Here is a 17,161-nt window from a genome sequence, read left to right on the forward strand (position 1 = left end):
TTCCTTTCTGGTGTGCCCCTGCTGGACATATGCAGGGCTGCTACGTGGAGGTCGACGCACACCTTCACGAAATTCTACTGCGTCGATCGGGATTCCAGGGAGGAGTCCAGGGTCGGCCAAGCAGTGCTGCGCAACCTGTTCGCCTGAGGTGAGCCTGGTGAGGAGGTAAGATGCTTAATGTTGAGTTTGATGTACTGCTTAATGTTGAGCCGTTGCCACCTCCCGTGGTTGTGCATGTGTGTACTGCTATGTATTCTTTATTCATGAGCATGTGAATCCATGCCAGACCCCATGCTGGAGAAGGAACAAGTTACTTACCTGTAACTGTTGTTCTCCAGCATGGGTCTGGCATGGATTCACATGCGAACCCTCCCGCCTACCCCTCTGCGGCTCTTCACTTGGTCATACTGCCACTTCACGTGCTTCCAAATCTGAAGATGGCTGCCAGAGGCGGTGCTTAGGTAGAGGGCAGTCATTGGCTGTGGTCAGTATGACGCAGAGACCAGTGATTGGTTATTACTACGAAAGACAGATCAGAAACGAAACTGATACTGGTTTTTTCTTTACCGAGGATTCCCAGCCTGACGACGGGGAATATTCATGAGCATGTGAATCCATGCCAGACCCATGCTGGAGAACAACAGTTACAGGTAAGTAACTTGTTCCTTGTAAATATATCTCAAATATTTTTTATTTTCTATTCTGCAACATCTTTTTTACATAATTGTGCTAAAAAATCATGAAAGCTCCCAGACATAATATAGCCTCTTTATGCCGGTGAATCCAAAATCGCCTCTGTTTTAAAACTAAGCAGGACTCGAACCATTTCGAACCCACTGACATTCTATCATGAACACTCAACCTCTGTTGAAAGATGGCGCTCACATTTTGGTGCCTCATTCAGTCCCTCATCTAGTAGATGACGCTCGCTGTGCAAACGCGCAGTTGAAATACACGAAAAACAAACGAGACCTTGAATACGATGAACACGAGTATAAGAAAAGCGAGATCTCTGATGCGGACGCAATCGGAGTGAGCAGGTAGGAAAGGAACTATGTTCACATACATTATGCGCCAAAGATGCTGTATCCAGCATTTGTATCCCCAGGGACACGATTCTATTAATTGCACACACTAGATAATGAATAATATGCACACGCTTGACGTGTGAAAGCAAGTCCTCTATTTTCTGTGACCTGATTGAGAAACATATGTCTTTGCAGGTCTGTGATGAAGTCTTAATTTCAAAGGGCTAAAATATCCATAAATGTCTGGGTGAGCGATTACCTTAGTACCATTTTATTGGGAATGTTTATATATTAAACAGGAAGGAGCTCCTTAGGTCCTTTTCTTTAATCTATGGGCTTGTGTGTTCGTTGCTAGGATACGACAGATGAAGAAAAAGAACAAGACGTCCGTTACCAGTGAGCGTATTGAAAGGAAGATTTTACAGAAATGTTTTGCGACGTTGCGCCAGTTACAAAAAGTTAAATGTTGAAGAGTTACACGTTTGGCGTCCAACCGAGGTCCTTCTGATCTCTATTTTGATTGAGGCAGGAAAGGTTGTGAAGCAGAGCCAGCGAGAAACTGATCGTGTGCCAGTTCAAAGGGCCGCACTATTGCTCCGTACGTAGAAAGCAGGAGAGAGGCGGAGCCATACAGCTGATCCAGTCACTTGCCATCAGCTGTAGCAGAAGCCCGGAACTGTCAACTGTTCGCTTCCGTATCCTTGGACGCTGCGACGCCGGAGAAAAAGATACAACAAAGAGGAGGGGCCACGGACCTCAAAACTGGCTACCAGACTGAAGTAAGCACCCGTAAGAAGCATGTCAGCTGTAGCGGATGCAAGGGTTTACCGATCAAGATACAACAGAGTCTGATATTGAAACGGAAACAAAGGGGCGGGGTCCCGGCACGGATACATTACAAATAGAGGTTTATGAAGGAAAGAGTGACACTTAGCCTCACAACAATGCCGAAATGAGGGTTATCAGCAATAGATGAGACTATTGCTATTATAAGAGCCAAGAGTTAAAGCAACTGAAAGAAACAGGAGAAAGAACAGTTGCTCAACCCGGGATTGACAGGATTGATAGAGTGAACTGAAAAGAGAATATACTTCATTCAAACATCTCCAGAAGAGACCTCGACCCTCTTGTTCTCGCAGAGTGGCATTGTTTGCTTCATTATAAAAACGAACTTTGTGCCAGTTGAGGAGAAGTCGAGAAGATCTTTGGCTTACAAAGTGCTTATCACTGAACAGTCCAAACAGCCAAGAGAGAAGACCTCAGCACTCTACAGTATCCTTTATTGTGTTTATTTATTTATTATTTTTATTCTTCTTTCTTTCTCAAAATCACACATCAAACTGTAACAAGGTTGCACCAGAATGCGGTAATATACATGCATTTGCAACAGTCATCAATCACCCACACTCTCCGATGCAGACAAAAGCTATACATAGGGTAAGATATGCTACTGTTGAGGTGAAACTTCCCTGGTTATTTATTGTGCCATATTTACATTATTATGCGTGTCACAAAAAGAGTAATACTGTGATGTAATGTGATTCTATGTAGAGTGTTTAGATTCACTGTGTGTTCTAAGGTTAGTCAGTTGGAGCCTGCCTCTTGAAGGGGTACCTGCTGTCCTTGAATGATCTATCCAATAAAGGACCTTAATATATTTATCACTGCCTGGACCCAGTCTTAACATTGGCGACGAGGACTTGGATCTCATTTTGCCTGGGGCCATCAGATGTTCTCTGGCCTCCGGTCTTTTACGCACCGACAGCTTCCAGGATCTCTGCCTCCGAGAGGGACAGCAGGCGAGAGGCGGGCAGGAGGTGGAGCTGAAGCCCTGCATTGCCCTGCATTCAGGCAAGTTGGGGAAGGCTCCTTGCCCTGTATTCAGGCAAGTTGGGAGAAAGCTCCTTACGAGCGGCTGCTGTTTGGGAAGTCCTGCACTAGCCCCGAGGCAAGGAGGGGTGTTGCGCAGATCCAGCGCGAGGGAAAGCTTCACATCAGCGTTGGTGCAGCGGCTGCTGCTCTGGGAGTCCTGCGCGAGCCCCGAATTGAGGAGGGACGTTGCGCAGATCCAGCGCGACCAGAAGCTCGAGCCGCAGCGCGGAACAGGGAGCGAGCGCTCGCTGCTCGCGTGTCCCTTTTTAGCCACGCCCACCTCATGACGTGCTGGCCTCCAGAAGGTCCTCCCATTGTGACATCATGTCTCCTAGCAACGCCTTCGACAAGCCCGGCAGCAGAGGAAATAACGCGTAATTGCATTGTAGCGGAGACCCCTAACAGAGTGCTAATGGTGGACTGCAATTTATAAAATAAAAAAAAAAAAGATCCACATTAAGAATATCGTCCTGCTTGAGTATAAACCATGGCCGCCTCCATTCCACCTCCCCTGCCCTTTCTGAGCGAACCAGGCCGAGCTCCGATTACATGGGACAGGTGGAGGGACATGTTTGAGAACTACCTGGTGGCGATGGGCGGGGAGAGATTTCCTCCTGCGCGCAAGAGGGCCTTACTCCTACACAACCTTGGCATAGAAGGACGCAGAATTTGATGGACTTTCCAGACACCATGCCCCAGAGGCAGGTGACATGGATGAATATATGTTTGCCCTTAACCAACTTCGGGACCACTTCCAACCGAAAACGAATGTCAGTTTTGAGAGACACAAATTTTTCCAGAGTGCCCAAGAGAAGTCGGAGTCTGTGGAGTCCTACATTGCTTGCCTCAGATCCCTGAGTTACACTTGCGAGTTTGAACATTTGACTGATTCCCTAATCAGAGACCAGCTGGTTAGATGCACTAATAATGTGAGAGTCCAGGAGAAACTTCTTGCAAAAGATATGAAATTGGATGAGGCAGTAGAATTAGCAAGAAGCATCGAGCAGACTTCAGAGTATGTCAAAGAACTTAGGATTGACAAATCCAATCCTTCATTGTCCTCGGTTTGTGTCATTAATCAAAAGAAAAAAATTGGCTTTTCCACAGTCAAGAGAGGAGGAGGAAATGCAAGAAATGTATGTTCTCGTTGCGGCAGTTCAAGACATGGTATGAACTATCCTTCCTGCCCTGCAAAATATGCAGAATGTTTCAAGTGCAAGAATAAAGGGCATTTTGCCAATGTCTGCAAGGGTAACGCTGTCAATAGTATAGAGTTCAGGCCAGTGAACAATAATGAAGACGGCATCGGAAGGGGGTACAACATCCAAGAAGTGTCCGGCACTCAAGAATTTACCCCAAGACACATATTCGAGATTTCAGAGATGTCTGGGATGACCAAAGGTCCCGTGGACATGTTTCAAGTGGATGGAATTGAGCTTAAAATGAAAGTTGATACCTGTTCCCCTTGGACCATTATATCCCAAGACACATTGACAAATATTCTGGGGAAGAGCATTACTAATATACAGCCTACCAGTGTCAGGGTGTGTGGATATGCAGACTCGGATATAAATATCCTGGGTGAATTTCTTGCAGAAATAACATACAAGGAAAGAATTTGCCAAGCCACGGTCCTTGTGGCGGAAAAAGGGACCTCTCCGTTAGGCTGGGAGGAGCAGAGGAAGCTGGGTTTAAGAGTACAGGCCAGTGCACCGGATCCTGTCACCATTGCCGAGTTGGGGGACTCTTGGACCAAGGAATTTCCACAGGTGTTTTCGGAAAGTCTGGGAAGGCTTAAAGAGTTTGAACATCACATCAGACTTAAGAACAATGCCCAACCAATGGTACACAAGGTACGCCAAGTACCACTGAAGATGAGGGCACAACTTAAAGAGGAGCTAAATAGCTTGGTTGACAAAGGGGTGATTGAACCAGTTGTAGCTACTGAATGGTTGTCTCCAGTTGTTCTGGTTACTAAGGCCAATGGTAAGATGAGGTTGTGTGTCGACCTACATAGCCTCAATCAGAACATAGTGGTGGAGAGACACCCATTACCGAATATCTCAGAAGTTTTGTCCACACTAGGAGAACCTAAGTTATTTTCCATAATCGATCTCTCTGCTGCCTATCATCAGGTTCCGTTGTCTAAAGAGTGCCAACACTTGACTGCATTCATCACTCCTGAGGGTGTTTTCAAGTATAACAGGATGCCCTTTGGTTTGGCCTCTGCGGCATCGGTATTTCAGAGAGTGATGGAAACAGTACTGAAAGGCATTGAGAAAGTTACAGTATTTCAAGATGACATTCTGATATTTGCAAACGATGATCCTGAACATGATACTTAGGTCAGTGTTAGTCAAACTCAGAGATGCGGGTCTGACTGTACAGAGGGAGAAATGCAAAATTGCTGTTACGGAAGTGGATTACTTGGGGCATAAAATCTCCTGCAATGGTATTGCTCCCAGGAAGTCTCTAGTGGATAGCATTGTGAGTGCTCCCCAACCTCTTGACAAGGAGCAACTACGCTCGTTCATGGGATTGGCGGAGTACTATCACAAGTTTGTTGATGGCTTCTCTGCAATGTCGTCTCCTTTGAGAGATCTATTGAAAAAGGGCACCAAATGTGTGGTCGGAAGAATGTCAAAATGCCTTTAGTAAGATTAAAGATAGCATTGTGAAGGCACCTTCATTAGGAGGGTTTGTTTCTGGCAGACGAACTGTGCTGGCTGTAGATGCAAGCACGTTAGGTCTGGGTGCCGCTCTTTTTCAATATGATGGCAACATCGAACACGTCATAGCTTTTGCCTCCCGACCTCTGAGGGGGGCGGCGAGCAATTATTCTGTGGTGGAGAGAGAGGCCCTAGCTGTATCATGGGCTGTTGCTCATTTTAAATTTTTTCTATGGGGTCAGTCGTTTGTTGTAAAGACAGATCATAAGCCGTTAGTTCAGTTATTGGGCAGTGCAGAATGGTCTATAGGTTCACCAAGGATATCTCGTTGGATGATTGACTTGCTAGCATATGACTTTAGAATGGTGTATATACCTGGGGGAGAAAATGTGATTGCTGATTGTCTTTCTAGACTGCCTGCACAGAAAGAGTTTTAAGGATGTGAGTGCAGAGGGTAATGTGGGTATTTGCTTATGGCATTGTGTACTAATGCACAAAGAGGAGTGGCAATCTGCTGATGTTAAGGATGAAGCCTTGGGGCAAGTCAAATTGTGGACCAAAACAGGTTGGCCCAGAAAAGATCTCATTGAAAAGAAATATGATGTTTATTACTCTATTAAAGAGGAGTTGAGCATGTCAGAGGATGGGTCTCAACCCAGAAAAGGAATGAAGATAGTACCTCCATTTGACATCAGGCCCAAATTAGTGGACATAGCTCACCAAGGCCATCTAGGCATGGGGGGTACCAAAAGGCATATCAGGCAATTATTTTGGTGGCCAGGAATTGACGGTCAGGTAGAGAAGTGTGTGAGGAGCTGTAAAGAATGTGAAAGAAGTGACAAGAGTAAGATTATTAAGGAAGCTCCCTTAAGACCTGTTAGTGTTCCAAGAGAGCCATGGAAGAAATTAGCAGTGGATTTAATGGGGCCCATACAGGAACTAGGAGAGGATTTTAAATACCTTATTGTCCTGTTGGATTATCACTCAAAATGGGTTGAGTGGAAAGCCATTAGAGAAGCAACCACTTCACAAATGATTGATTTTTTTGAGGAAGTTTTTTACAGGGAAGGATTCCCCTCAGAACTTGTTTCAGATAATGGGGTACAATTATGTTCGGATAGGATGGTGGAGTTTAAGAGGTTTGGTATCAAACACTACAGGACAGCACTGTACCAGCCTAGAGCGAATGGTCTTGTTGAGAGAGCAAATAGATTCCTAAAGGGAGGATTGCAGTTAGCTATGGCTTCAGGTTTAAGGTGGCAGACAGTTCTCAGGGAGATGGTCTGGAACTATTGTGCGACTCCACACACTGTTACCGGCATTTCACCTTTCATGTCCCTCAAAGGCAGACAACCCGGGACAAAGTTGTGTCCGGGCTGGTTGGATTTAGCGAGGAGTGTACATGTCAACAGGGAAAGGATCATGGATCTCATTAGAGAGACTCAAGATGAGTACAAAGAGAGGTTCGACACAAAAAGGGGTGCCAAGGTGATGCAATGGTCAGTGGAGGACTGGGTTTATGTTAAGAATTCCAGGGCTTCTCCCAAATGTATTGCAAGCAAGTTCATTGGACCCAAGAAAATTGCTGTGATCAGGGGAAATGTTGTCATCATGGAGGGTGGAGAATGTTGGTCGATGGCCAAACTGGTTAAGTGCAATATGGTGGACAGTGAGATTGGTGAGGGAGCCAGAGAAGAGCAAGTTTCATTTGGGAATGGAGAGGAAGAACATATGTTTGAACCAAATGTGAGTACAGCCTCCAGTAATAACAGCAGCTTGGAGGCGAGCAGGGTCAGGAACAAACCTGTCAGGTTGAATGATTATTACCTGGGTTAAATCTGCCACAAAATGAAGGGAGGAGATGTGTTGAGGTGAAACTTCCCTGGTTATTTATTGTGCCATATTTACATTATTATGCGTGTCAGAAAAAGAGTAATACTGTGATGTAATGTGATTCTATGTAGAGTGTTTAGATTCACTGTGTGTTCTAAGGTTAGTCAGTTGGAGCCTGCCTCTTGAAGGGGTACCTGCTGTCCTTGAATGATCTATCTAAAAAAGGACCTTAATATATTTATCACTGCCTGGACCCAGTCTTAACAGCTACCTATCTGACAATTGAAATTTACAACCATTGAAAGAAATAGTGAACAAGTATAGGTACTTAAAAATGTACTGTTCCCCCCCCCCCCCCATCCCTACTTTATGTACCATCTACAGGTGGGGTGGTTATTCATAGAAGAGTGATTTGGTAGAACTCTCTTACTGTGACAGCATGGTAACACATGCTGTGACCCTGAAGAAAGTGGGAAAATTACATATTCATATTACCACTAAAACTGGTCAGCCAACACGTGAACCTTTTGCAGAGGAGGAATAGCACAAAGGGGCACTTGAAGAAAATGCATTCTTTTGAGCATTTTTTCACGTTCCTCCTTTGCGGGTAGAAAGTGGTTTGTGAGTGAAACATTGCACCAGATTAGAACATTTGGGTGCACGTTGTATTCTACGTGACACCAACAAATGGTGATCCTTTTTAAATGTGCTACAACGGGAGCCGATATGGTCCTGTAATTACTTTTAAAGTGTGACTTTGCGGAACAAAGGAAAATAATTAAAAATGAGGAGTTTCATTTGAAAAGCAAATTACACACAGCAATGTTAAGTGTTTTTGAAAAACTGAAAAAGCAAAAATATATACTAATGTCCTGGTGACTAGATTGAGATTGGGCAAATTGCTTTACTCCTATCCCCTCACCCTAGATAAGCGGTCCACCAACTGGTTCTACACAATCTATGTGCTAAAAAGTGCCCTCCTGAAAAATTCACAGCAACACAAGCGGGTTTCATACCATATTTTTCCGATCAACATTTGCTTGATCCAACACCAAAAACTGCACGTGCACTCACTAACACAATCGTACACTTTCCCAACAAACCCTTATGTCCCGTTCCCATTTGTCTGTCTACTCTACTCGACATCTAGCACCCTCTCACGTTTCCCCTCTCAGACCACACAGTCTGGCACAATACGCCACTATCGCGACGAGCCACGATGTCTTTAAGCCACTCTCGTGGTGATGGCAGAGTAACAATGCTGATTAACATAACATGTACGATATTCGCGGCAGCAAGATTTTGTGAAGGCGTGCAGATTTTCATCAACAACATATACTTAGAGCATCAAAAGACATAGTGAAATGAACGAAGCAGAGGGAGTCTACATAGACAAGATAGCAGACACCTACTATTACCAACCAGTATTAAGACAACACTACTTTATTTTTAACCTTAGACTTATCCCAAAAGAAAAGCCTACCACAAAGCTTCCCGAAACGAGTTGCGTTTTGTTAATTAGATCTGAACAAATTAAAATGTTCAAGCAAGATTCCCCGAGGATGCCACCAACGACTTCAGTCTAATGAAGGCACTTGTTCTGTTGTCCTCGTTTATGGATGTACTGATCGTCAAAATTACAGCAGCCTAATAGCTCCCCGGTGGGCGCTACTCAAAGATTACATTTAATTGCTCACAGAGACAAAAAATAAAATAGGTTGTTACAATTATAGCTTCCAAATAATACTTACAGTGTTGGCAAGCTCGAAATAGCTCCCTCCAACCGAGCTGGTGAGAGTGGTTGACTGCGCGAGGATTCTTTGTAGAGCGGCCCTGTGGGCCAGAGTGCCCCCACCATACTCCCAGAGCTTCTGCAGGGTGGGGCTACTCTGAAGGTCGGGGCTCTGGAGATCTCGGACTCCGGAATCATATTCCCAGCTTTCTTTCGCTCCGGATAGGGCACCTGGTGACAGAGAGTGACTGTGTTACGAGACGAGAGAACCACTACATGGGATTTAGCAGGAAGATGTCCAGAGTGCCGACAGTGAGGTCGCAGATTCAGAAGGCGCTAGTTAGAAATCAATGCAATTGCAATACATCGAATGGGGGAACCTTAACACATTCTATAAAATCTACAACTTGTATGGGTGTAACTGTTCCCTATTGCAGCTGCACCGCATAACTTCACATCCCATGTCGCTGTACATGGGCGCAGTGCTTAATTTGTACAAAAAGAAGTGCCAGGGCCTAAATATTTTCTAGCACTGCAGATTTGCAGTTCCCTACCACTGCTGCCACCACCCATAGCTGTTCCCCACAGAGTCGACACATTTGGGGTTACACTGCAGCTCACACATGCTCACTATGGTTGATGGATGCACTGACTATAACCATTTCGTGCCAGGGCTCAAAAGAAAACACCCCTACAAATTAAGCACTGCATGGGCGGTAGGTACCACCCTGTGAAAGATGTGGCTACTGTTGGCCGCTCAGAGAAAGCTCAGCAGTGATGGGTGGTAACCTCCCTGGTGGTAGTTTCTGCCCATCACTGCTAGCGGGCCACATACAAATGTTACCCCACACATTGCTCCCGAGTATTAAATAAGGTGTGAAAACAGGCATAATGCCCTTATGCCTGCTCTAAGCACCATTTATAATGCCCCTTGGGAACTTGAAAATGAGCCCCAAAGTGTTTTTATGCTGCTCTCACTAACAGATCCGTTAACCTTTAAGGAGAGTACTGCAATTTAGCTTAAAAACTGTCCAGCTGAGAAGAAGAATGCACCTTTCCCCTACTTGTTTACTAAATATTTTACACATTTTAAACTAAAAATAGAACACCTCGTTTAAAAAAAAAATAAAAAGGGTGTGCCAAAGATGGCACGTTGATACCCCCCTCTCTCTCCAGGGCCCTAGTCCTCCACAACGCTTCTCCCATGCAAAATCGCAGCTATCAAGTCCAGAAACGAAGCGTGGCGGGGTGCCAGGGCATTCAGAGAACTTTCATGGGACCTACTGTACTCTGATAGTCACACACATGGCGGTGCTTTGCTGCGGCAGGGTGAATGGAGCCTCACCTAAGATGGCGAACACTGTGCTAAGAGTTTCTTGCGAGCGTTCCCTAACCAAATGCAGTGGCGTATAATGGATAGGTAAATTAATCCACTTTGTGCCCAATTAGAGAAGGACTCTGGCCGCACCTTACTCCTAAAGTGCATGGTGAGTTTTTGGAGAGGACAAGGGTCAGGCACTCGGGTGCCTGATTTGAATCTGGTGCTGAGTGGTCAGAATTGCATCACCACCGATGCTGGGAGAATAATGCAGAGTTGGGTCTGCCCCTGAGGGCAGGGCTGCCTGGGCCACCACCCGGGGCGCAATTAGCCACCCACCATGCCAGCTCGGGGTGTCTTTCAATGGCTCCCCCGAGCTGACGTGGTGGGAGAAGGCACAGCAGGCACCCTTTTGAAATTAAATGCGGCAAGCACGGAAGCATGAAGCATTTAACAATAAGGTGCTGATGCTTTCCCATCGGCGCACTATTGGGGCGATTACCTCCCCGCTCTGGCGTGGGAGCGGACAGTTTCCATTACAATAGGGTGGTAATGATTTTGCATCAGCACCCTATTTCAGTGATTAACTCCCTGCTCCGGAGCCCTCTCCCCCCGCATTGACCAGGGAATCGTGGGGGTGCCACATTTTTCTTTCAATACCCGGGGCGCTGCCGCCGCCAAGGCTGGCAGTGCCTGAGGGTACTCGGGATTAGGCAGAATTGGCAATAAACTGCACCATCAGGGTGCAATTCGCTATAGGGCTGGCTATTGAAAACATGGGTGAGTAAAATAAGGCCTCCTATCCCTAGTTTTTGGCATACACTAACTGGTCTAGCCGTAGTGTGTGCCAACTCCGGCCCACTACCCCTTAGCAAATGTTCAGATGTCCTGTGGCACCCGATGCGACCTGTATGAGGTCTCGTCCTCCCAACACCCTTCCTGTGATCAGGGAAGGGCATCAAGCATGGACTCACCCATAATCCTTTAGACGATAAACACATGTGGCCACATCTCACAATCGTAAACACATGTGGCCACATCTCACAATCGTAAACACATGTGGCCACATCTCACAATCGTTAAGTGCTTGGCGTAACCTGGTTTTCCTGCATGAGACCCACGCGAGGCGAGGGACAAACATAGGTTTTCTTTAATGGAACACCTCACGCAATATCACTCATCACCTGGACTACTAAGGCAGGGGGCATTTTGATTCAAGGGGCTACTAATATATTGCGGAATATTTTCTTTTTCACCCAGAAGGCAGGTTTATATTGTTATCTACGAAGGAGGCTGGGTATTGCTTTATCCATTTTATCTTTCTATGTATCAATCAGCCTCAAGTAGATTCATTACCTGAAAATGGTGGAGAATCTATGAGGTGGGAGGATGTCTTGAGAGGGGAGGTTATCATGGTATGGAACCTAAACATAGTGGCTGATACGAGACTGGAATACTGGATTGCTACAGAACCTTATGTTACACTGTGGAGAAAAGCATGACAGCTAGACTTAAAACAAGGTTTAGGAATCTGTATGTATTGTGGCCCTCGTTACACCCATCCTACTCTCAGCCAGGCATCAGAGACACAAGAGATGTACATCGCTTCTGGGCCCTTCATCCCCATCATTGATGTATCACAGGTGTGATAAGCGCTGCACACTCAGACAACCGTTCAGACCATACGTGGATAACAGTATTGAAGAGATACAGCTGTCATCAATTGAACAAGTTAACTGACTGCAACCTCAAAGAAAGCCCAAAACGTCATGACTGACATCAGGACAGACACGGTAGACACAGTAGACATGAAGCACATAGACATCCGTGCACGAAGTTACGCAGACATTTAGCTTTACTGCTGATAGACACTAAGAATACACTTATGACTCACAGTTAGAGGAATGACACACGTATGTATACCTTTTGCTACGCTGAAACCGCAAGACGCATAAGAATACATATGAACTGCTTGCAGAAGTTTAACCGCGACTAACATGGGCGGCCACGGGAATGAAGATGGAAGCCATAGGTAGATTGGAGTGGATGCAAAAAAGCAGGACAATCTCAAGAACACAGAGAAAAGCTGACGGGCCGATCCTGCTGAAGCATGTAGACAAGACTGCCAATGCGGACACCATGAACAGCCTCGCCAAGGACACTGATAGAAGGAAGGTTTCAAGTTAACACAAGAGAGGACACATGCAGGGGACACAAGCAGAAAGTCCTCATAGTTGCAGGCAAGAGAGCTCAATTTGGTGGTCCCTACTCACGTGATCTGAACCTACAAGACAGAGCCTATTAATCTGCGCCAGACTGAGATGGCTGTTCCCATCGGACCAAAGGCAGGTGTCTAGCAACTCACCGGCTGTGTTGCTTTCACTGAAGCGGCTGTGTCCTTGGAGCCAAGGACAGTACCACGGTGGCTGGAGATGCTCCCTGCCTTGATTACCGACGTGGGAGGGACCCGGGTATCTCCGAAACACAATGCAGGATTCTTCATCCTGGTCTCCTGGTCTAACGCTTTCTCTCGAGGTTTTCGTGGAATTAACAGTTCCTTCTCGAAGAGGTCAAGGGAACTTCCCTCCTTGTGACCCCCTTTTGTTTCACCAACTTTCTGTGATCGTTAAACTGCCATCTTGGAACTACCGTTTCTTTGTGTGCTTTGCCTGACTCGGAGGGTGCCCTCATGCTCCTCCTTTTATCCACGTGGGGAAGTGTAATGGAAGTCAGGTGTGAGTGATTGTCAATAATTGCCTGACCTCGCCTGACCATAGTATTGGGACATGTCAAGTACACGGCTCGGATGTTAGTCTGTTTTCCCTTAGAGCGGGCGATCAGTGAGAAAGTGTTTGTGTTGTAAAAGGGGGTGGGGTCTAGAGTTCTTAAATATCCTACTGGGTAGGATGGGGTAAAGGTGTTGCAGGGGAGGGGATACCGTGTCCCACCCCCACTCCCCAAAGACCCCTCATCCAGGTGATCCTCCCGGACTGGTCCACCACCAGGAACTGGATCCAAAAACGATGGCCGTATCCTGCCCACCTCGATCCCCGGGGACTAGCGGGTGAGACACTTCAGTTCTCACAGTACCAGGCTCCTCCATGACCAGTCACCCCTGCACTGCCTCCGGGCCTACCGCACACTTAGGGGCTGCAACTGTAACCCTACAGTCCCCTGCCTCCTTGCACTTACCCAGAGCCGCGCTGCCATGGCTGCACATACTCAGCGCAATGCTGCCCTGAATGCACTGCCCCTTCCCTCTCCCTGGCACTCCCCCCCCACCCCCCCATCCCCCTTCTCCCTCCACCCTGCACTTTGCATTTGGCATTTGCATGATCTGAATGACAAGGCCTAGAAAGATTGTTTTGTCCTCCCTCTGTCTTTCCTCCCTTGTCTTGTCGCACCTAGAAACACTTGTGTTCAGGCGTGTTATAAATGACTTATCATATCATATCATATGAAAAAGACAAAAGAAGAAAAAAGATGTATACCTGTTCTCTTAGCACTATCTTATTTCGCGGATGAAAAAGACAAAAGTCAAAAACATGTTCTACAGGCAGTCAACTTGGTTTATGGATTACTTCTGTATCGAAACCTGTGTCTAGGACCTAGCGTAGCACGCTTTGGAAAGTGGAGAGTGGTTTCTTAGTTTATCTCATGGAGATGTATTCCTATTTGCAGCAGTATAAAAGAACCACATGATTTTGATTTTGATATTCCCTATGATTTGAAGGACAGCAACACAGCCGTGTGTCATATTATTTGTGTTGTTGTGTCTGGTATGTTGTAACACTTGAGAGTGCACTTGAAGTATTGGGATTTTCACTCGAAGTATTGGGAATTTTGCCTTAAGCTTGTGACATCACATTTGTTGAATAGGATATGGTATGTTGAAATGAGAGCGAAGGCCAGTAGCGGGGCACAGACATGGGAGTAAGAAAAAAAAGAGAAACAAGAAATATTTGGAAATAGAAGATAATGGTTTCTAACTTGATGAGGTGATGTTTAGATTATCAAAGAGTGGTATGCCATTTGGGCTGGGCTCGAAGAGCACATGAAGGTATTGTGGATTGGCCTTTAAGGGCGGCGAATACAGTGTGGGCGGTGCGCGGATCACGCTCTTGTTAATGGTGGTGAGCCAGAGAGGCTGGTGGAACGTTTTGAGAATTGTTACGGTTTTGAAAAATTCAACTGAGAACGGACAACAATTGTGAAATATATAAATTTACGACATGTTCAAACATGTCAGAAAATCCTGACTTGAGGTCAAGTAAGTATCAGGAGGTATAAAGTGACGTGCTACCAAGGGGGATACGCCCCTTAAACATCTGTGCAAGTCCCTTACGCGGTATCAAAAAAATACACAAGTATAGTACGGAATGGACTCACGATACAGAGGGCAAAATGGTGAAGCCATGGCCCCGGGAGGCCATTCTTTCCAAATATGTGCGGCAACACATGACCACCTATTGACATGCCGCCTATGAAGGGAAGATATTGAGCAACAGATTAGCCATACTGGAGCTATGGGAACTGTTTCAGGATGGGGTAGAGCATCCAATCAAGAATGAGTGGATGCTGAACAAGAGTGATGTGGGGTGCTAAGCACACACAGCTTCCCCTCCATTCCTCAAACCACAGACCCCACAACAGAAAGTCAGGTATGTTACCCATAAAAGGAATTAAAAGTAGCAGCAGGATATACCAACCCCGTTTATTCACCACCCGCAGATAGCAGTGAAGACCCGCTTAGTGGCACGATGCAGGCAAACAAGAGAATAGAGTCTATAAATGATGAACGCAAGGAGCGCAGCGACCTGCAAGCGAAACTGAGGAGAGACAACAAAGGGATATTGGGACGTAGTGGGCATGACAAAGTGATGGTCCTGCCAAACGAGTGAGTAGGGGGACAGATACTGCTCAAAATGGACAGAAGGAGTTCAGACGAACATAGAAGTGCAGAAGAGGGAAGTTCAGAAGTGCAAGGTGACAGAAGAAGAGGACAGATAATAGGGGAAGTGAAGAGAAGAGAGGAAGAGAAAGAGGAACAAGAGTGGCTGTAAAGAGAAAAGGAGAAGGTGGAAGAAAAGGAAAGGAGGAGAGGAAAAACAGGAGGAGGGTGGAAAAGGTGATGAGAAAAGCAGAGGAAGATAAAGAGACAACTGCAAGTGAAGAGAGAAGAAGTTGGAAATTGGACGACTCGTTAAAGCGCGCTAAAGCAGAGAAGAGGTGAGGGATAGGAGACCGGAATGGGAAAGAGATGGAAGTAGGGAGGGACGCCTCAGGGAGGTAGCACACCGGACGGGACCAACACGTTCAAATGACAATGAGGAAGAGGAGATACAACGGAGAATAGGGACACTGCTAGGAGCAGGCGGGATAGCGCCTCTGCCCCGAAGACAAAATTATGGAAGGGTCTCCATTAAGGGGAAGAGCAACTCAGTGGACAGAGAAATGGGGAAACGACATGGAAAACGCCTAGCCGCCCATTCAGGGAAGTAACCCCTGAAAGGTAGACACTGTGGGATGGAGAGAAAGACACTGAGAAAAGTAAGGTAGAACCCGAAGGACGCCTTGAGCCTCCCAAAGGTATATCGCATAGCACAGACAAATTTACTCCACATGCACAGAGGCTAAGGGCCTTACCGGAACGGAAAAGAGCAACTATGACAAGAGCGTTTGCAGCCACCAAAGACATAGGGACGCACAACAGGGGAGCACAATTGACACCGTTTCCATTGCTATAAAAGGGTGGCCGAGGACCACAATATATACCATGGCAACAGATGGATAAGGATAATCTGAGTTGCAAGTTGCCCCCGTTGATCGCAGGAGCGGGGAAATGGATATAGGAGTTAGAACGATTGTCGGCAGGGACGACACTGGCAATGGGCTACATGAAGAGCATACGTTAAGCCATTCTTGAAGAGGTAGCGGACAACATTTGGAAACGGGCAGAGTATCCTGGAGTGACGGCAAAGAACACAGCACACTATTTAATAACTGCAGAGCAACCATAAGGCAGGCTCTAAGAGTACAGCACCAAGACACATCAGATATAAGTGCAATTATGGCAGGCAAAATGTGTGATGACGAAGACCCACTTCAATATATTCAGGCGATACAAGAATTTTGGCGTCTCAAGACGAGAGAGCTGTTGGATGAAACGGTAGGATTATTCTATCAAATTTTAAGCCAAGGGCTACCAGAGCAGGTACAGAAACAACTAAAGAAATGAGTGGGAATGGAAGCAAAACCATGGTCAGAAATTCAGCCGACTATAATGGATTATTGCTGACTAATGCAGAAGAACGCAAGAAAGAAACACGAGGAAAGGAAGCGGGAAGAGGCGAAATTGATGCAGAAGAAGCTATCGAAGTATAAAATGGAAGGGGCGATGTTGATGAGCGGAGAGGGAGTAGTTACTTAGAGCGCATAAAATTGATAGCAGGTGACAGGAGGAAGTTTCATTGGAAGAGGAGACGCCAATTATTGGCCACGAGCAAGGGGAGGAATGCACTGGGGAAGAGGGCTTGGACACCCAATGCAGCAGGGTGGAGACAGACTTAACGGAGGACAGCAGAGACGCACGGGAGGTCCACCACAATGCTGTACATGCTGTAGAGTAGGTCACATAGCCCGACTGTGCAGGTGCAGAGTACAGCAGAATGGGGGATGTCATACCAGCAAACATATCAGGCGGAAACAA

General features: G+C 46.2%; 1 protein-coding gene across 2 annotated transcripts in view; it reads right to left on the reverse strand.

Moving 5' to 3' along the window:
• MCC (MCC regulator of WNT signaling pathway) overlaps positions 1-17,161 on the reverse strand; it is a 2,118,336-nt gene that overhangs the window by 1,893,985 nt on the left and 207,190 nt on the right. For both annotated transcript variants that reach the window (XM_069625509.1, XM_069625508.1), the window contains exon 3: positions 9,154-9,365. In XM_069625509.1, coding sequence (XP_069481610.1) covers positions 9,154-9,365 — 212 coding nt within the window. The remainder of the gene's footprint in view (positions 1-9,153; positions 9,366-17,161) is intronic.

This window comes from Ambystoma mexicanum, chromosome 6p, assembly GCF_040938575.1.
Source record: "Ambystoma mexicanum isolate Mex_15411 chromosome 6p, UKY_AmexF1_1, whole genome shotgun sequence".
Taxonomy (NCBI): domain Eukaryota; kingdom Metazoa; phylum Chordata; class Amphibia; order Caudata; family Ambystomatidae; genus Ambystoma; species Ambystoma mexicanum.